The 20,768-nt window shown below is 44.6% G+C and overlaps 1 protein-coding gene across 2 annotated transcripts; it reads left to right on the forward strand.

The window, feature by feature from the left end:
• Positions 1-11,297: 11,297 nt before the first annotated feature.
• On the forward strand, positions 11,298-17,738 carry LOC133221091 (cytochrome c oxidase subunit 7A-related protein, mitochondrial). 2 transcript variants are annotated; one of them, XM_061369719.1, is made up of 3 exons: positions 11,298-11,412; positions 16,402-16,527; positions 17,402-17,738. In XM_061369719.1, the coding sequence occupies exons 1-3, from the start codon at positions 11,341-11,343 to the stop codon at positions 17,543-17,545; spliced, it is 342 nt and encodes a 113-aa protein (XP_061225703.1). In that variant the 5' UTR covers positions 11,298-11,340; the 3' UTR covers positions 17,546-17,738. The 2 variants fall into 2 exon arrangements, with proteins under 2 accessions (XP_061225703.1, XP_061225704.1); XM_061369720.1 differs by lacking the exon at positions 16,402-16,527 and having other exon boundaries at positions 11,300-11,412.
• The last annotated feature ends 3,030 nt before the right edge of the window (positions 17,739-20,768 follow it).

Below are 20,768 nucleotides of genomic sequence, written 5' to 3' on the forward strand. Positions count from 1 at the left end.
ATTCTTTACAAATGCAAAGGTTTATAATTTTATAGAACATTAATTTTATATATTGTTTGCTTATTTGTAAAGAAAAATGTATACTATAATTTGGAAAGATAATAAGCGTGGGTTTTTTTGATGTGAATACAGAATTAGATGCATAAAATCACATAATAAAATTTGCTGGTCTTGTTGCTGTATTTCATGGATTAATAGTGTTCAAAACAGAAATGTTCATAAAATGTGTTCTTTGTTAACAAATGACTTCTGTGGCTATTCCTGTTGGTATCGTACCGCAGCAGAAACTCTTCTTCTTGAACAATTTTTGGCTCCTGAGAAGTCTGCCATTCAGAACTCAGGAGTTTTACTCCATAGAAAATGTGAGTCTTTGATCCAGAAGTTGGTTTGAGCCAAAAACTGAAGTTAAACCTACACAGGGTTATTATTCAGCAACTGAACATCTATTACAATGATGGACAACAGAACAGCCAAAGCACAATGAAAGAGCAGCCGTGTAACATGTCCATTATTCTTCAGGGATCATTTACAGGAAAAAAAATGGAAAAATGGATTGAATTTGGCTTCGAGTTCACGGAAATGCATTTCTATTTAAAACAACACATTGACAGGGGCTTCACTATGGAATTTCAAAGCAGCAGAAGCTCACCAGTGCAGTGCCTGCATTACTGGGTGCAGGTCTGAGGCACTTGGGCGATTCTTTAAATGCAGCCATTTCAAAAGGGCTTCCAAAAATAAGCAAACTAACGTTCTTGAAAGAAATCAAGTTTGAATATTTTAAGAGCTCACTGAATTACAAACTATTCTGGCACCAGCCCACTGCGTTATTAGGAGAATGATCAGGCTGCATTTTGAAACCAGGAGCGGTTTTACTTCTCATATTTTATGTATGAGTTTTGAAGGCTTTGCTTCAGTTCAGTCTGTGCAGAAATGAAGCAGTGTCCACAGAGCTGTACCAGTATAGTTTAGAAGTGTGTCTTCTAAAAGGACTTCTAAAATGGTTTGGCAGCAGAAGGGGTTTTTTAGCGTTTGAACATTATCACTTTACAGCTGTGCTCAGCACTTGCACTTCCCAGCCGCCTGAGATGCAACTGTGAATAGACTGAAGCCCCGAAAAGAAGACTGATTCTTTATACATGTGTTTGCCATAAGGGTTTTAAAAAGGAACCAGTGAAGAGGTTTCATTGAAATCTCACCAATCTGCAAGTTCAAAATGAGAATTCTTTCCCTTGGACCCCAGAAATGCTCCTCGTCAGGTTTTAGATTTCTTTTCACTGCTCTTTTACCAATACTGAAGTAGCAACTAGGACATGCAGTGAGGACCAGGCTCCTGCTGTACTAAGTACTCTGCAGCCATGGGTCTAAATGACAATGCTGCTCCCAAACACTATGTAATCCAAGCCTGAAACACAAATCAGAAGCTATCTGCAGAGAGCAGTGCAAGCAAAACAGCACGGTATTTCCCTGTAACATGAGTGTCACTTATCTGTTGAGTCTGATACATGTTAAGTACTAAGCGTTCAAATACATTTTATTTTAACCCTCAGTTTAGAGAGGCTCCCAGAGAATGCAGTGTTTAGAAAACAGTCTGCTACATTGCTAAAGGCCCCGTCAGCTCAACTGGTTGTGCCCAGACAGCACAACCTTTAACCAGGATGTTCTGTTGTTAGGTTTTGCATTCAGACTTGATGTCACTTGATGGGATGCTGTGAATGAGTAAAATTGGAGCCGTTTATTGTAATAGCATCTTGAATCCTTGATGCTATATAAGGATACTATTATATGATGCCATATAAAAGAGACAAACAATCCCAACAGTGTATTCGTTAAGTATAGCCATGCAGAGACCCACAGAACAGCAAAGCATCGCTAATATATCGCTTCAATAAAATTTAAATAACTACAAATCTAAAATTGTGGATTCCTGACAGAGATTCTTGCTTAAAGCCCTCACATTTATATGGATTCCTTGAGTATCCCTGCCTTTGGGTGCAGAATCTTTAGGCTGTCCCTGTTGGGTCCTTTGATACAAACTAAACCCATAGGTCACAGCAGTGTTTTGGTCTCTGTTGACTCAAGAGGTTTAAAAACCAGGTATGCCTGAAGAGTTTTCCTCAAGGGAGTCAGGAAACCAGCAGAGAATAAAAGCTGAAGATGAATTTTGCTTTGTTTTAGAAAATCAATTTGTCATCTGGGTCATGGAAAACAAAGTCGTGGATGTAAATGCCAAGTTACCCTCAACAGCAGACCAGGGACCATGAAGCTCACCTGCTCCCCTCTTTACAGCAGACTCCATCTTCAGCATCTCTGTCTTGTTTTCTTGGACCTTTCACCTGATCCTCACTCAAGGAGCATTAAACATTAACATCCAGGGACTGAGGCTGCTGCTACCTTTGCATTCTGTTCATACAGACTGGCCCATCCACATTTGAAATGCAGTTCAACTCCAGATTAGATAGCTGAGAATAAATATCCATACATTTTTCTGTCTCAGTGTAGGATAAGAAGCTCTCTCCTCCCCCACAATAAATGCCATATATAATGGGAAGAAACAGTCATGCAAAGCAAAGCTTTTACAAGGCAATACAAAATAGCCTACATCATCCACATCCCACCCTTCATCTACAGCCTTATCCTGGCACCTCACATCCCTCAGCCCATTCAGATCCACTCACAATGCTGCAGTGAAGATCACTGATCTGCCGTTGGCCACCTACTCCTGCCAGCGTGAGTGGCCCTGACAGCTGAATTGCCAGGGGGATGCTGGAGTTACAGATTTGTATTGCTTGACTTTTAGGCTGATTATTCTAAATTTCAGTTTCTACCAAGAAAGCTGTAAAGCAAACTGGCCAAGTTCGGACAAGGCATTTCCACTGGCTGGTCCACTTCCCCCAGTATACGACAGTCATGCTAGAAGCAGCTAACAGCCTCAGCAACTGGTAGGCTTTCACACATCCCAGCTTAAGATCCACAAGAGGAATTACGACTTTTATGTTCCCTGCTTTGGGGATTTATCCCTACTTAGAGTCCATAATTATCATGCAAACTGTAAGAACATTGCAAAGAGCAGAGGAAGATTAATAAATGAAAAAAGGAAACTGAATAGAGGGACAGGGAGAGGTGAAAAACACTAAATCCAATAATGCAAAAAGCTCTCAGGGAGTAATGAAGTCCTTTCTAAGTGACTCACCAGAAACTAAGAACATGCAACGCAGATCACTCTCAGACACTTACACACAACAGGACCCGGCTGTGCTTTTCAGACCTCTCGCCCATCACTGCTACTGTCCTGCTGAAAACACATCTCTGCTTTCTTCCTTTGCCAGACTTCTCCCATCCAACTCCACTCCCCTTGGGTCTTTACCCTTTTCCTGGCTCCCCATGTGGCTGCTGCATTGGCACCAAATATTTCTGAGTTGGCAGTGCCAGCCCACTGTCTGCCATCCCATCCTGCCCCTCAAAGAACTGTGGCAAAAGCAGTTCCCCATTTCCACTCATCCCTGGTAAGTGTTACCCAACCAGTACCTGCCCACTTCGCTGAAACGGAAAGCTTCCATCCATTTCTTTGTGTTACACACTGCAATGATAACTTGTATTGCCAACATCTGTGATTAACTACTTCTCCTAAATGTGTTCTGAACGTGTCTGCTTGCACACAGTCTCTCGTATCATAGAATCACAGAGCGGCTTGGGTTGGAAAGGACCTTAAGATCATCCAGGCCCAGCCTTTGGATTCTACAGGCTACAACTCCAAATACACACAAAGGCAAACAGAGGGCTTTGACTTCAAATCCTCCCAAAATTCACATCCTTTCCTTTCTGAGGTGACCACTGGAAACTTCCATGAAAAGTGTGCCATCCTGGCACGGAGGGGCCCTACCCTGGCCTTTCATCATGCTAGCTGGGACACTAAACATAACCGGTTTGCTGCTTACACAGCCTAAAACTGTGCCCAGCACCATGTCAGCCAACTCCTTGTGCTCTAAGGCTACCAGTAACACAGGCAGCAAATGCTGCTGTGTCCAGCTCTACAACTTGCCCTCCCAAATGACATCTTTCTCCATCTATTTTAAACCAGGATATAGTACAAACAACACTCACCACTTTGCTTTTAAAAAAAGTATGAACAAAAGCTCAGCTAAAACACCATAAATTGGCTTGGAGACTTGAGCAAGAAGATAAGCACTATGAGCACTTCATTAGGCATTTGCACTGCTCAGAGGAGAGATACAGATCTGAATCAAAAGATGTTCAGCTTGAGCATTACACTTCAGAGAGAAAATTGGATAAGCCATTGTAGCAACTTGCAGTTATTTTCCAGCAGTCACAAATTATCCATAAGCTCTCTAGTACATCTTTTCATTTCCTCTTCATCAAATGTGCAAATCATACTTTATTGCTTTTTCCTTTGAAACCAGCTATAAGAAAGTTTTTAAGACTGCAATCACCCAGAAAGGAACACATAGAGGTATCTTTAATGTTCAAATTGGTTTATGTGTGAATCAAAGATCACACAGAAAATATGTGGGACCTTAAATAAAATCTTTTTAGTAGCATTTGGAGAACATTTCCCTCCTCTCCACTCATAAAACTGTCCTGTAAGGCACATGTGGAGATGTGACTCCTAATTAATTTCTCCCTGCAGCACTACAAACATGATGCTATAATATAATAACCCAGTGTAAAGCAAAGAAAGAACTTGGAGTAATTCGGTTCCCATTATTTTAGTGTAATCTCTATAGACTGTAAGGCAAGTGTTTAGCCAGTGCTAAGAAGCTCAAGTTTGGAGGTTCAAATTATATTTGGTATATTATAATCTGATACTGTCTATTTGGTGGCAACTGCACCTGGGACAAGCAACTTCATGGGTTCAAAGTGGCGCCTCCAGCAATTCTGAAGATGCATAGAAGCCAGTGACATGGTTTAGTGTGAAGTGTCCCTGCTCATGGCAGAGGGATTGGAACTACATGACCTTAAGGTCCTTTCCAACCCTAACTATTCTATGATTCCAAGTTTCTGCCTTTGAACAGTACTGTTCAAACAAATACTGTAGTCTAAAGGAGAGGGGGAATCCTTCAGGAAACCATAGTCACATCAGCTCCACACTGCAAAGTCTAAAAAGAGAACAGTATCAGGGAGGGAGAACAATCAAGAGTACATAAAGCAAAAAGCAAGTAAAATCATGGTGGCAAATCTTCGTTCCCACACCTCCTCACCACCCCCTTTTAGTTCCCTCAGCCTGCAGAATAGGATATAGCACTCTTAAATGAACATGCCTGCACCACCAATGGTACTGCAAGCTCTGGTATTCCCTGGGAAAACACAGCACAGATTTTCCCATTAAAAATCCCAGGCTCCTGTATACTGAGCCAAGTGAAACTCTTCGTTAGCAACCGGCGTCCCAGAACCTCCACGAGACAAAGGAGCCACAGACGACTCGGCAAGATTCGCTGCAAGAAGGCTTTAGGAGGGAAGACGTTTTCAACAGAACTTTTTACACCCATGGGAAGCGTGGTCAGCAACAGAATCCCACTGCTTCCATTCCACACCTGCACTCACACAGGTCATCTGTCTCCTGGGACAAAACTATACAGAGGTGCAAAGAGCAGTATGAAGAACGCTCATCTAACTACAGGCTCTGTGGGGCTGTGTATGCTCTGCTGAAGACAAGCTCCTGCACAATGCAGAGGCAGATGTTGCAGGCAGCATTTACTTGGAGGGCTCCCTATTTCTGCAACTATCGGGCCCTTCCTTTCAGGTGTGCAAGGACTTGGCTTGGGAACAGCTCCTTTCAGCTTTCCCTGCTGTTAACTCTACGCACTCCAGCCTATGTCAGTCCTCTGTTCTGAAGAGCTGCTACTGAGCTTCCCTCTTCCCCTCACTCTGGACTTCATCTGTGTTCTCCCACACTGCTACCTGATCTTCTGAACCTCCTCCTGTGCTGGGAAATGCTGGGAGAAGGAAGTAGATAGCTCTTTCATCTGCTTGTGCTCCCAGTTTGACAGTGCTCCTATTCTGCTGGCAGTAAGAAAGCACAGACATATGTATACAACAGCTGACAGAGCATTTTAAAAGGGAAAAAAAAAACCCAACCCAAATCATCATCATTTATAATGTGGCAAGACAAAGGGGAGATGCATCACAAAAACCTGCAAGACACTACCAAATGAAGAGATTTACACCATAATAGTTACATGCTTATAGAATGTCAATGAAACTATAGGATGCTGCTGGAAAGATAATTGGGATACTGTCAGTTGTAAAGGCATCACAGGGAAATGATTCTTGCTGCTGGCAGAATATAAGCCTGAAAAATGAACGTAGTCAAAACTGTGCATTATTTTCAATGCAAGGAGACACTGCTCTCGTGGCAGCAATGTATTTTGGTTATGTTACCTCTGATGCGCTAAATGATTCATAAAGGAAGAGTGTTTTCTACGAGGAAGATTTTGCTAGGAACCAGGCAGTTGACACTTGTATCACTAAATTTAACTATGCCTTTATTTTTTTGGCTTTTTTCAAGTCAGTCAAACAGAAAAGCCCTTGAGTAGAGCCTTTCAGCCTGGCCACAATGGGGGTAAAGCTGGGCCTTCTGCTGCATGGAGTATGGTAATAGTTCAACCAACTCTGGATGGCTTTATCACAGGCCTGTAAAGCAGTAGCTGTGAATGGGATTCTAGGCAGGCATCAGGATCTAGAAAGTCCATCCTCACATCTCACCTTCCACAATTTACCAGGCTGTGCCTACTGTGAGCATCATGCTATAGTCCAATACAGTGTCCTTATTGCCAAAATCACTATTAAGTAACTATTGTTATCAAGTATTTCACATACAGAAGCCTTATGTGAAGACAAAGAAGTGTCCATGAAATGAAGTGAAATACGGAATCCTTTCTAAATCCATTGAGAAGATATCAATGGCTGCCTCTTTAATCCCATCTCAGAAAAAAAAAAGCAAGGATTTTGTTATGAGAAAGATAGGTAGTGAAAACTTTGGTTCTATTTCTCTTACTATTCTAAGTGTATAAACAGCCTAAATATTAAAGATTACTTTTATTAATCTTCAATATTAAGTTTATCAAAGAGAAATAAATCTCTTAGTTGACAATACCAGCCTGAGAGTGATCCGTGTTGTATCCAGTACATATGGGTCATAAAGCACCAGTGAATTCAGGCACAGGTTTCAGAAGTAACTCCCACCTTACTCTGTGCACAGACTTACCTTTCAGTCAACAACGTGCTTCAAATGGAACGTGTTTACAATGTCACAGTCTCTTGCATTAACAGAGCTTAGGCTTGGTGATCATCTTCTAGTTTGGGGGCTTGTATGTATTATGTATACACACAGAGAGGGACACACAGGGCAAATATTAAGCAAAACCCAATCTCGTACTCTTAAAAAACGAGTACTGCATAAACAAAACACAAGCACACACGGCAATTTCATGGTTTAAATCCACCCCCACGGTTGTTCTGAGCAATTCAAGAACAGAGCTGCATGGGCAGATTGACAGAGTTTGAGTTACAGGCATCTGTGCTGAAATAACGATCAGCAGATGAAGGGTTTGTTCATTAAGCAACAGAATAAGGTCTTGTATTTTTGTTTGGTCCTCAGAAGGAAAATAAATACCCCAAAATCGCCAACGACAGCAAAGAAAAAGAAAGCAGAGTAAGCTCAAGGTACTCTGCTCCTTTCATTCACTTCCAGAAACCTACTCATCTGGAAGTACAATCTCAGTGCTATTCCAGGAACAAGCCATGATAAACAAACTCGCATGTATGAAATCAGTTACCTTACAAATCTGGACAGAACGGAATCAACTCCAGGGTAGCCTGTTAGGATAGCATTTGGCTGCTGCCAGTACCCCACTGCTCATGTAGCTAGGGGATCCCTAACAGACCAGATGCACAACCGCCAGTCCCTATGTCTCAGTGTCTGAACAGCCAGAGTTCAGCTTCAAGTCCAAGGCAAGAAGTCTTCTCCTTTTGGGATTAAGCTCATGTAGTTTTATGGCCCACAAATACACCCAGTCTTTCTTTCCACCCTGCTGGGGTGAGTGGCCTCCTTTTGCCTCAGCTGTTTCCTATGGCTGGAAGTTTTACAGCCTCATTACCCACGATGTCAGAAAACTGGACAAACAAAGCAGTCTTAGCAAAAGTCTAGAGACTAAAGCAAAAGATGGGCCAAAAGCCTATGGCAAAACCATGTCTCTTCCTCTAAAGGAAAGGAAGGACTTTACGCTATTCTGATTTTACTTTCCTCTTCACGGAATGGCCCCATGCTCCTGTGTTACAAGAACAACAGCAGAGGATTCACTTGTAACTGTAGTTTGATTCATGTCATCCTCCCATGCATCTCTCTTGCAAGGTAAACAATTCCCCATCTTCAATTTTGTGAGCTAAAATGAGAGAGAGAGATTGCACCTAGGTTTTGTTTCAACAGCTTGCAGCAGCAAAGTTTCACAGCTTACTTTAAAGCATCTTGACTTAAATTAACCGAAAAAGAGGATAAATGTGCATGTTTTTCACAGCTGCCATGGAGCTCCAGGGCACAAATCTTTCCATTCAGTCAATACTGAATGACTTTTCAGGAATGTGATTTAAGAGAATCAATAGAGCCAGAACTAGTTGTACAACGGTGTTATCTCCGTGCATGACCTGCCACAGGCTATCCTCCTCTGGGATTATAGCATGTACTAATGCTGGAAAACAAAGGTAGAAGAGCAAGACACTAAGCTTGGTTTGTAAGTGAGCTTGCCAGGCATACCTGTTCCTTCCTGAAAATGCTGAAATAGCTGGGCAGGAGGAGCTGTGGTGCATCTACAGACAGATATACTCAGGGAACGTTCCAAAGTGGTTATAATACATACCAGACCCCATGGATTTCAACAGGACAGGACTGTTACCATTCAAACCTAGCCATGATTCACAGCATCCCACTCCAAGAGAATATGCATACCCCATCTTCAAGGCCTTCGGCTCTATTACAGGCATATTTGTACTCAAACATAACTTCTAGTTTACTCAGAAATAAATAGAATCCTGATCAGCAAGCTTTTTCTACCATAAATTATGCAGCACATGTTCCAGTTCATTAATGCTGCCTAATCTTGAAAGCTGAAGGGATTTCACCATTCTCCCCGTAACATTTACCAAATATTCCCATAAATTCCCTACTTACTGAGCAAATAACACATCCTCCCCAGTGAATGCTCCTACAGAGGCAGCACATCAGCTCGGGGTATCACGTACAGATCACCCAGCTGGCTCTCCCGACCAGAGGACAGCAGGGACAGCTTGTGCAACTGGAGTCCCACCAAGAACAAAGCCTGCCTCCAGAGCAACAGGCTTGGGTAGGAACCGGTGCAGCAAGGACCTGCGCTTCTGGTTCATAGCCCTGCTCTCACAAGAGAGCGCAGAGCTCCCAGGGGTTTCCTCATGTAGGACACATCTGTCCAGAAGGGGATGAATCCAAGGAGATTCAAGGCTCCATTTTGATGCCATCAAACTCAAATTCTAATAAGTAGAAGGCGTTACACGGGTGGGTAAAGAAACCATATCATACATATTTTTAAATGGGTATTTCACTTTCTAAACCACCTCCTATGAATAGCTCTTCCCCCAGTTTATAAGCAAAGTGTATTTTAATAGTTTTCACTCAGTGCATGACCACAGATATTTTTACAGCAAGCATATCTGCAGAACTCAGTGTAGGTCTCCCAACAGGCAACACTCTAATGGGTGCAGGTCACTAACAATTAAACATTAACAACAAACGATCCTTTCTTCATCGGGTCTCAGTACAGCTCATCTTAACCAACAATAGGGTGAACCCAAACCAGGAACTTGCACTGCCAGACTGGCAATAGCAGGAAGCTCTGAACTACCAACATCTCAGTTGGCAACTGCCTATGACCAGAGTCCAAACACCACTCAGCACCCCCAGGCCCTCGAGCTGAGGGCATGGCACAACTCTGCCATGGGGTACGTCAGCCCTGGGGCTGCTGGTCTGCGTCGGGAGATGTAGTTCTGGTGTCCCCAGCATAAAGACATGGAGCAAGTCCAGAGGAGGCCACCAGGATGCTCAGGGGCTGCAGCACCTCCTGTATGGAGCCAGGCTGAGAACACTGTGGCTGTTCAGCCTGGAAAAGAGAAGCTGTGTCGAGACCTCAGAGCAGCTTCCAGTGTCTGAAGGGGGCTACAAGGATGCTGGAGAGGGGCTCTTCATCAGGGACTGCAGCCATAGGACAAGGGGTGATGGGTTCAGACTGAAACAGGGCAAGTTCAGGTTAGATCTAAGGCAGAAGCTCTTCCCTGTGAGGGTGCTGAGGCGCTGGCACAGGGTGCCCAGAGAAGCTGTGGCTGCCCCATCCCTGGCAGTGTTCAAGGCCAGGTTGGACACAGGGGCTTGGAGCAACCTGCTCTAGTGGAAGGGGTCCCTCCATGTGGCAGGGGTTGAAGCTGGAGGAGCTTTAAGGTCCTTTCCAACCCAAACCAGGCTGGGATTCTGTGATGAAATTTACAACAGCAGCAGGACCACACCGCATTCCCCTGGTGCACCACGCTGGTTCCACATCACAAACGTCTTATTTTATGAATCAAATGGTCAGTTTCAGACGCTTCCAAATCACAGCGGGGCACAAGGGATCCCCGTGATAAAGACACAGAGATCACGCTCCACAAACCAAACCCGCCGCTGCCCCTCATCGGGACGCACTCAAGACACCGGCCAGCGCTGCCTCCGTTACTGTGAACACCCCGGAGGACGCAACGGAGGCGGCCGTGGCTGAGGAAGCCCCGGCCCTCAGGAGCTGTGGGGAAGCCCAGGACACCCGGTGGGGGCTTAACGCATGCGCACCGGCCCCTCTCCGTGCCCCTCCGGCTCCTACGGCACCACAGACACCACCCCGACCACAGTGAGCCCCGCCCGATGGGCGGAGCCTCCCATCCCGCCGCGCTGATTGGCTGACGCTAACCCCGCCCCTCTACGGCACCTGCGGCCGCCTCGCGTCCCGCTGCCCTTCGGCTGGAGCGGTGGTGCGCAAGCGCACGACAGCTCGGGGCGTTAGCTGCCTTAGCTGCTGCCTGACTGGAAAATGCCCAATCTCACTTCGAACGCAGCAGGGGAGAGAGACGCGCTCCCGCTGCTTTAGGAGCGATTCATGTGCTTCGCCGCATTCCCGTTTTACCCGGCTCCATTGGCGGCTTCCTCTGCTCACCGCTCGCAGGCGTTCGCGGCGAGGAGCCGCGAGCCGGCGGGGCCTTTCACGTCCGGGGGCCCTTCCTCGCGAGGCGTCGCAGCCGGTGTGCCGCCGGGGCCGCTCGCCGGTGCTGCCCGCTATGTACTACAAGTTCCACGGCTTCACGCAGCGGCTGGTCGGGGCGGCGGCGGCCGAGGCCTACAACCCGCAGGTAACGGGGCCGCGCCGCCCACCCGCGCCGCCGTGACCTTCCCCGTCCCCTACCGCGCACGGCGCCGCTGCAAGGAGCAGGCCCGGCCGGTGGAGGGGCAGCGGTGGCGGCTGGCGGGTGCGCGCGGGCGCGGGCGGCCCCTCCGCAGCGGAGCCGGTGCCGTTTGTATGGCTGGGGAGGGATCGCCCCTCGGTGCATCATCACCGGTCGGGTGACCTTGGGCAAGCGAGGCACCTCTTGGGATGCGTTGGGTGTTGCAGCAAGCTCCTGCCATGCAGGAGCCCCCCAGGCTAGAGCAGTGGCTGCTGGCGTTTTAAACTGGCTGGCAAATGGCCCTCCCTTGTCCCTGCATGCACAAAAACTAACTCCTGAAAGCATTCACGCCCCTATTAGAGTGAACACGCAGCTAGCTTTGTTTAAGGCAAAATGAAACCCAGCCTTTCCTCCTTATGACGCTGACCTGCGTACAATTTGTATAAAGGTTAAAAGTGGCGTTATGTAGGATTAGACTTTAAATGCTTCAGGTGCATGGTTAATTCTGCAAGAGTGAGGGGAGCTGAAGGAAGAGAGGGTAGATCCTTGGTTACATCAAGCATTAAGGCATTAAATACATAAAGCATTTCCTATTGGTGAAAAGAAACCACAGAACATGTTTGCTTTATGCGTGCATCAACAGTGAATCCTAAGTAATCCTAGAAAGACTGTAATGCGATTATGTCATGGGCCAAATGCAGCGTGGTTGCTAAGCAGCATTCAGGTTTTTGACTGAACTTTGAAAAGCTTAAGTTCTTACAGTTTAGTAATAATAAAAAAAACCCCAAACAACCCAAATTCCTCAAAACAGAACAACACAAACCCTGGAGGTTTACGAGTGGAAGGGTGATTTTTAAAAAGTCAGGCAGTTCCAAAGAACTGCCTCCAGACAACAGACATACAGAATCCCAGACTGGTTTCAGTTGGAAAGGACCTTAAGATCATCCCTTTCCAGCCCCCTGCTGTGGGAGGAGCCACCTCACTCTAGAGCAGCTTGGTGCAAGCCCCTGTGTCCAACCTGGCCTTGAGCACTGCCAGGGATGGGGCAGCCACAGCTTCTCCAGGCACCCTGTGCCAATGCCTCAGCACCCTCACCTCAGTTTGGACTAATGAGCTCCAGAGGACCCTTCTACCCTGAATTACCACAAGATCTTAAGTAAAGAGTGGGGCAGCAGTGACTTTCTGATATGGCAGTTTCTTTCCCAAGAAGAATTCTTATCTTACTCTTTTCCCATCACTCTTTGGAAGACTTCCTACTAGCAGCAGAGGTGCAGGGCACAGGGAAGACAGTAGGGTAAAGCGTTCTAGTCTGAAAGTACATCTGTTCATTAAGCGTATGTCCAAGAGGCTCCTGTGCTAGAAAACATTTGCCACTGTTGCATTATTACCTCTTCTACACAAAGTCATAGCCAAAGAATTAACATTGACGCTTCGTTTGTGTAGAGGAAAGCAAAGGCTAGGGTTACCATCACACGTGTGGGCAAAAGTGCTTCAAGCCCAAGCAATAAAGTGCCTCCTTTCTGGAAAACATAGTGTTTATACATAGGCTTTAGGTCACCGTGACTGTTTGTCTGCAAATAATACATCCCTTGTAGGATCCTAAGAGAAAAACCCCAACATAAAAATACAGAAAGCTCTGATAAACCACCTGGAGTAAAGCTGTCCTAAAACATTTGGCTTCTGGAGCCCAGGTTGTGGAGCAGTACTTAACTCCCTGTTCAGCAGGCTCCATTCCATTATAACAGTTGTCCCCTTTTAAGTATATCTTTAGTTTTGGGGGTATTAAAAAGGCAGAAGCAAGATAAGGGGGGAATAGAGAATTCTCTGTTATCCCACATTCTATTCCATTAATGAATATTAGCTATGAATATCATTACACTAGATACAGAAAGACATGATAAATCATGAATTCTTGACATCTTCTAGATGAAAATGCCGTAGTGTCATATATCACAACTGGGTTGGTAAAAGGTCCGTGCAAAACTAGCTTCACAGATAAGTATCACTGCAGATAGAAACAAAGTCTAGCTAGATCTCACTGTGCTCTGCAAGCAGGAAGGAGAATGCCCAAGGCACAGAAATACTTCTCTCCCAGAACACTGTGATTCCCTTATAGGTCATCATCAAGCATTGTATTTCCTTTCAGTGCCACCACTGAAATGTGAAAACCTGGGTTTTGAGAGAATACAATAGAGAAGATGAGATTGTCTCTAAGCAGGAGCATTTCATGCAAGTCTCGCTTCATTGATGTGGGGTTTTCAGACTGATGAAAGAAACGCTGTCTTTTGTGTCTGGCTTATCGTTCACACAGCTTAATCCTCAACTGTAGCAAGCAAACAAGCTATGCAATAGAACAGAGAATAGGTGCATTTTCAAAAGTTGCCTTCAGTCCCTTTTTACAGTGTTCTGAAGCCAGCTTTTTGGTAGAATTTGCCTTTTTGTGGCACATTCAGGTGCATCGCTCTTATTAAACTCATAAATAGAGACTAAAATAGGAAAGAAGTCACTTGAGTGAATAGATGCTGAGTCCAAAATGAAGTAAATTCTTTTTCCTACCCATTTCATTGCTGAATTTAATAAAACCATAGCTCAGCATGTAAAACAGTTTGCTGTTTATACTTCTGTTTGTCTTGATGTTTCTGCAAAGATGGAGACATCCTGCTGTTCAAATCCTGCTTGGTCAAACACGCAGTATAACAGCTCACTCAATTCTGTGCTGTTCCATTCCGATGTTTCCCAACGGAGTATTGTTCTAATGCAGGGTTAAGCTTAGTGGGGGCTTGCAAAGTATCAGTGAAAATCTATTTCAGAAATGCTTTTGCTGACAGGAACATAGCAGCTTATGCTAACAAAAAGAAAGTATCTCCTAGTCTGAAACCTGGGGTGTTCTTTCCATCTCAGTGCTGGCATTCTTAGAAGACTTAATTTTGCCTTTGGCAAAGTTAGGTACAGTAGTATGAACAACATGACCTGTTTGAATAAACAGGAGGTTAAAAACTACTACTCACATTTAGGAGGATAATGACTGCCACCACTGCTACAAATTCAATAAAACTATTACTTCAAATAGTTGGCTGGTGTTTAAAGTACAAAGAGTGGGATCCGTTTCAGATGCTGTCAGGTGAGGATGACTATGTGAGCTTCTCCCTAGTTCAAGGCTGACTATGATCCTAGGAGAAATTTAGTCGTACTGCCATATCTTGACTTGATGCACCTACTTCTGCTTGTGCCTATTTAAAAACCCCCACAAAACACAGATCTGGTGACTTTAGCTGTTATGAATTGCTTGGAGTTAGTTTAGAAATTATAATGATTAACCTATGCTGCAGATGGTACTTAAAATGTACATAAAATCGCTTTTACTTACTTGTGTCATCCTAATACAAGCAAAGCCTTAAGTGATCCTGCCTAGAAAATTCCTTGTGTTAGTGGCAACAAATATATTTAACCTCTTACAGTGAGGTATGTTCTGCTATGAAGGACATACTATTTAGATGTGGCTGGGTTCAGCAAGCCTATAAAAGCTACTTCAGTGCATGCTCTGAAATAAGAATTCTCAGCTTAACTTTCTTACCTGTTTCCCTTTGCCATTTTGGTCCTTACCTCAGTTTTTTTCTACTTTCTCATTCTCTGACCTGTTTAAGCAATTCCCCTAACACTCAATAGCTTAAGTGTGGTGGTACTGCCATGAAACTGCTCCAAATCCTGAACCGGTTTGGGCTGTCACAGAAATGCAAATCCAACTTGGGAATTCACACTAGCAAGGCAACAAGTTCCTTTTAACTTTGTGCATGTTGCCAGCCTTCAGGCCTCTGACAGAGAAGCAAACACTCTTTACAGAGGGGTAGGCAGGTAATTCTGTTTGTTGTTTTGGATTTCACTGAGGCCTTCAGCAGTGCTGATGAAATCAGCTGATGTTGACTCTTCTGCACGAGCACACATCTGCTGTACTTTGTCCAAGGACTGGAATAAATTCATAGAATCATAGAATGGTTTGGGCTGGAAAGGAGCTTAAGATCATCCAGTTTCAGCCCCCTGCCATGGGCAGGGACACCTCACACTAAACCATGCTACCCAAGGCTCCATCCAGCCTGGCCTCGAACACTGCCAGGGATGGAGCATTCACACACAGCTTCCTGGTAACATGATTAGAAAGAAAAGATTAACACCTTAGTATCAGAAGAAAAATTACCAGTGTGAAACATTTTCTTATAAAGCATAGGTCAGATGCTTAGAGGCATTCATTCCTCAGTACTATCTTCAGTGTAGTGAGACTGATGTTAATGACATCTGCAGTTCTAGTCCTGTTAAATATCAGTGACAATTAAGGGTCATTTAAGGTGTCTTAATGGTGTGCTTAAAAGATCATCTGCATTGAAATTACAGAATCATAGAACAGTTATGGTTGGAAAGGACCTTAAGAGCATCCAGTTCCAACCCCCCTGCCATGGGCAGGGACACCTCACACTAAACCATGTCACCTAAGACCCATCCAGCCTGGCCGCAAACAGTGTCAGGGATGGAGCGTTCACAACTTTCTTGGGCACCCTGTGCCAGGGCCTCAGCACCCTCACAGGGAGGAGCTTCTGCCTTAGATCTAACCTGAACTTGCCCTGTTTCAGTCTGAACCCATCACCCCTTGCCCTATGTCTGCAGTCCCTAATGAAAAGTCCCTCCTCAGCACCCTCGTAGGCAATAATTCTTGCACTGAGCTCATGGGGAGTACATTAAGAAATGAGAAAGGATGCTTCCATGTTCCTGCTAAGCCCTGACCCAAAGACATAGCTCAGAAACCAGTGTGCCAACCACGTCTTTAGCTCATTGTCACAGGTCCTCACACCAGATAAATATTCTTTTTAATGTATCCTTGTAATGACTGGCAGTGCCTGCCTAATGTGACAATTGGTGCATTTGCAAGTGTTATATTCCTTGATATTTTAATCTTTATTTATGCAGGGACTCAAACCAATAGTTTCCACTGAATCCCCAGCTCTGACAACATCTAAACTTGCTTCAGATATACCAGCAACTGATTCTTTCTTGGGTAAAAACAAGGTGCCAGACCTACAGAAACTTTTTCAGGTAATGAAAAAATTAGAGTAACTTAAAGAAAACAAGAGTGAGACGTATCTTTCCCTATTTTAATGTAGCTAACTACCCCTGTCATTGTACTAGACCAGCATTTTGTAAAGTCTAGTTAAGAAAGTGTCAAGTATGGTATAACCTCTATACTTGTACTGTACTGCAAGGTAGTATATGCCTTACAGAGGAGATGAATACAGAAAGTGGAAAGCCCATTAGCATTGTCTGCCTTTTCCCTGGCTTCAGAAGATTCATATTATATTATTTGATAGTTGGAAACGCTTTCTGCCTGGGAATCCAAGTGTCTGCCTCAAAGCAGATGTGCAGGAGCAGAGCAGATCATTACTGTTGTGTGTATACTTTGAAGCTGTTTATAAGGCAGTAGAAAAGCACAGTGAAGTTCTCAAAGCCAGTTTGTTAGTTACGCAGTTTCTAAGTGTACTAGGACTTTTCATAGAACAAATCAGTTAATTCTTAAGAGAGTTCAAGCATGTGCTTTATATAACCTTCCCTTTTCTCTCTTACCCCCTGCTTGCATTTGGAATGTGTTGGGCTGACTTGGTGAATCACTTTTTATATGTATCTTTTCATTTTCATTTCCTAGTGACACTTTTTCCACCCAGATCCTCTTGAGAAATATTGCAAGAGATGTTCTCTCTGCCTGCACTTAACAGCTTTGGCTAATAAATTAACTTGCCTTTGCATTTGCCTTGCTAAATGAAAACTACGGAATACACTTGACTGCAGATAGCCTATTTGTCAGGAGGTTCCCCATGTGGAATTCTTTTAATTCACCTGAATTTAACTTGTTCCTTATGGTCTTGATGTGGGTGTTCACTTCCTTTTTTGTGTTCTGTTTCACTCCTCCCCACAGAAACCAGATGGGCTGCCAGTACACCTGAAACGAGGCGTTCCGGACAGGCTGCTTTATCGGACCACTATGGCTCTAACAATAGGCGGGACAATCTACTGTCTAGTAGCACTGTACATGGCCTCACAACCAAGAAACCACAAATAAATGAACCACATCTCATGGGACTCGTGCCACTTCCCTGAAGGACCTCCTGCATGAATCTGCACTTGCTTTCATTCAGTCATCATGTAGGGTTTGTTATTCAGGTCACATTTCTCAGAGAAAAGGGTATTAAATCGGTTGCCTTATGCGTTCTAAAACTCAATGTAAACCAACATAAAGACGTATTTTAACATGGTTTCAACTTTGTACTTGTTGTCTTGCAGGAGCGTGTGGATAGTTGGAGAAAGTGAAGCTTTTTCTTCCTTCCAGCTTAAACAATTAGAGGGAGGACAGGAGAAATGCTTTGTGGGCTGTGCTCCACATTCCTTAGTGGGGGACTGCTGCTGGTTTTCGGAGGAATAACAGCAAGTCATGTCATTATTAACAACATGTTGGGAACCTGTTTCTGTCATACACAGCTCATTTTACGTAAGCAGGTGGCAGTGGAACTTCTCCAAATGCTGGCGTATCATAAATCATGTTAGCATCACTGTATGCAGCAGAGAGCACCAGTGTTGTAGCATCAGTTATACCAGGTGTTGGACTTTCATTCGTCAAACTGTCCTACTGTGCAATAAAGGTAACAGGAGTAATAAAACGGACAGCTCTTGGAAAGTTCCAGACTACTTCAGCTGGCTGGCTGGATAGTGCAGTAAACGTATCGGTACACTTTTGGGTTAAGTTCAACTCATAGCTCTCAAACCAGACAACTGGTTCGGTTATCTTGCTGCAGGCTTTTTGAGATGGTGATCCTCTTAAAACCCTCCCTCAGAACTCACTGGGTGTTTAACTGTAATGTTTGATTACAGGTCACTGTCATAACTCAGCTGCCCATTACTTTCAGTGCGTGCACATAGCTCTTTATGTACACAAATACAAGCACATTTCCTTTGCTGTGTGCGTGGAAGAGAGAGGCCAGTAAACCTCTTTATTCATTCCCTTTCCTTTGTAATACAGCCTTGAACAGCAAGTTCCACACAAGTCTTAAAAAAACCCCACATCCTCTAATTTGATAGATCCTCCTCTGACTACTGACATCAAGTATTCACTCGTGGTCACCCAGGCTATGGGTAAGCATGGTTTCACTGGCCTCTGTAAAGGCCCATCTCTTTCAGAACTGTGCAGAAACCACTTTCCATATAAATAAGTAAAACCATTAATAAAGGAACCTGAAATTCTCTTTTCCTTCAATCTTTTACTAAAAACATTCTGACTTTATTTCCAGTCCAGTTATATCAAACCTTATTACTGTTATTTCCATAGGGAAAAAAAAAAGGAGGGCTGGGGCTGCAGCACTTCCCGTATGGAGACAGGCTGAGAACACTGGGGCTGTTCAACCTGGAGAAGAGAAGCTGCATGGAGACCTCAGAGCAGCTTCCAGTGTCTGAAGGGGGCTACAAGGATGCTGGAGAGGGGCTCTTCATCAGGGGCTGCAGCCATAGGACAAGGGGTGGTGGGATCAGACTGAAACAGGGCAAGTTCAGGTCAGATCTAAGGCAGAAGCTCTTCCCTGTGAGGGTGCTGGGGGGCTGGCACAGGGTGCCCAGGGAAGCTGTGGCTGCCCCATCCCTGGCAGTGCTCAAGGCCAGGTTGGACACAGGGGCTTGGAGCAAGCTGCTCCAGTGGAAGGGGTCCCTGCATGTGGCAGGTGGTTGAATTTGAATGATCTTAAGGTCCTTTCAACCCAAAGCATTCTGTGATTCAAAAATGAATGCTTGTACTGTGATGTCAGCTTCCAGTCAATGGTGGGATTTCAGGATGGGAGAGAGAAAGTCACTGAAGAAGAAGTTTATAAGGAAGCAAGGACTGACAACTGCATTGCCTCTGGTGATAAAATTTGTGACCCTCAGTCACCCGTGCTCCCATGGCACCAAGATCCTGGTGCTGTAGGCTGGTTAGTCCTATTAAGAAAAATAAAGGAGGCAAGCACCATGGAGGTTACTGTCTGCTTTCCTTGTGTGTCATCTATTAAGCACTGCCTACAAGAGTTGTAGTAAAGGATGCTTCACGCACAAACTTCACAGGGTGAGCTTTGCTCAGTAAATGTCTATTTGCAGTGAGGTTTAGAAACACCAGTGCTTTTAGAGTTCACACATTGGATAACAACTCTCTGCTTGTTGGTAAGGTAGGTGTGGAGAAAGCAACTCTGCTGTTATCCCAGAGCCCATTAACCAGTGGAAATACTCTGCCAAGTGCTTGTGGAATGAGCAACCCCTGGCACTTATCACTCAGGTCCAGCTGTCATAAAGGGAACTCAGCTGGGAGATTGGGTTCATGTATTGCTATAGAGGTCACGGCTGGAGCTATTCATATCAGAATTGTTTTCCTGTTGCCCTGGGTCAGGCTATTTCCAGCTCTGTGTCAGCAGCTGAAAACAAGTACTACAGGAAGGAGTTTTGCAAATAACCAGACACTGAATCATCTTTTTGGGGGTTTTGGTGATTTTTTCAGTGTTTGGATTTGGAAAAACTGCTCTCACTTTGCCCTTCTGCAAAAAGCTGACCAGGGGAAGCAGGATGAGAGTGCTGCTTCAGCTTGTCCAATGATTCCCATCCCTGCTTTAGCTGGAGCAAAGCCATTGCTTGCCTGCAGCCATTGGGCAGGGCTCCAGTCCCAAGAGAAAGAGGAGGCTGCATTTCTGTATTCCTCCAGCAACATACTGTGAAGAACAGGAGATCTTGCAAGCTGTAACCAGAAGGTCAGGTTGTGACAGCAAAATGTTGCCTTTTCACACAGCTAGATTTGAGATCATCATCAAGAAATGATGATGCTATAAATCCTTTTCTTCCTGGTTAATAACAGCTCTGTCAAATATCTACTTAAAAACATTTCTGATGCCAGATTTGCGTGAGGATTCAAGAGGGTTTAAGTGGTTTGAGTTACCATTTGTGACAGAGACACCTAAGCTTATTCAAGAACACCCTTACCCTTTAAAAGGAGTGGTCGGTCCCTGGCCAAATGTTAAGTAAGGTTTTAAGTCAGGAGAGCCAGGAGTGAATTGCAGCATCAAGAAGGCTGCTTCAGTGTCTGGAGTTGCCATCCCCATGGGGAGCCAAGACTGACTTGAATGCTACAGGTTCATTCTGTGCACTGTGTTTTGGTCATTTGTTTCTCTGTACCTTTAAAGATGCTCTCTGTTTGGTACTAGCAATGCTGCAAGCTCCCAGCACTGAGAAATGAACAAACAAGATGCATTTTTAAGTGATAGCTTGTACTGCAGTGTTCT

The sequence above is a fragment of the Neopsephotus bourkii genome, unplaced genomic scaffold (genome assembly GCF_033783945.1).
Source record: "Neopsephotus bourkii isolate Nb327-2 ecotype Australia unplaced genomic scaffold, CSIRO-AGI_Nbou_v1 NB_1510, whole genome shotgun sequence".
NCBI classification, from domain to species: Eukaryota; Metazoa; Chordata; class Aves; order Psittaciformes; family Psittacidae; genus Neopsephotus; species Neopsephotus bourkii.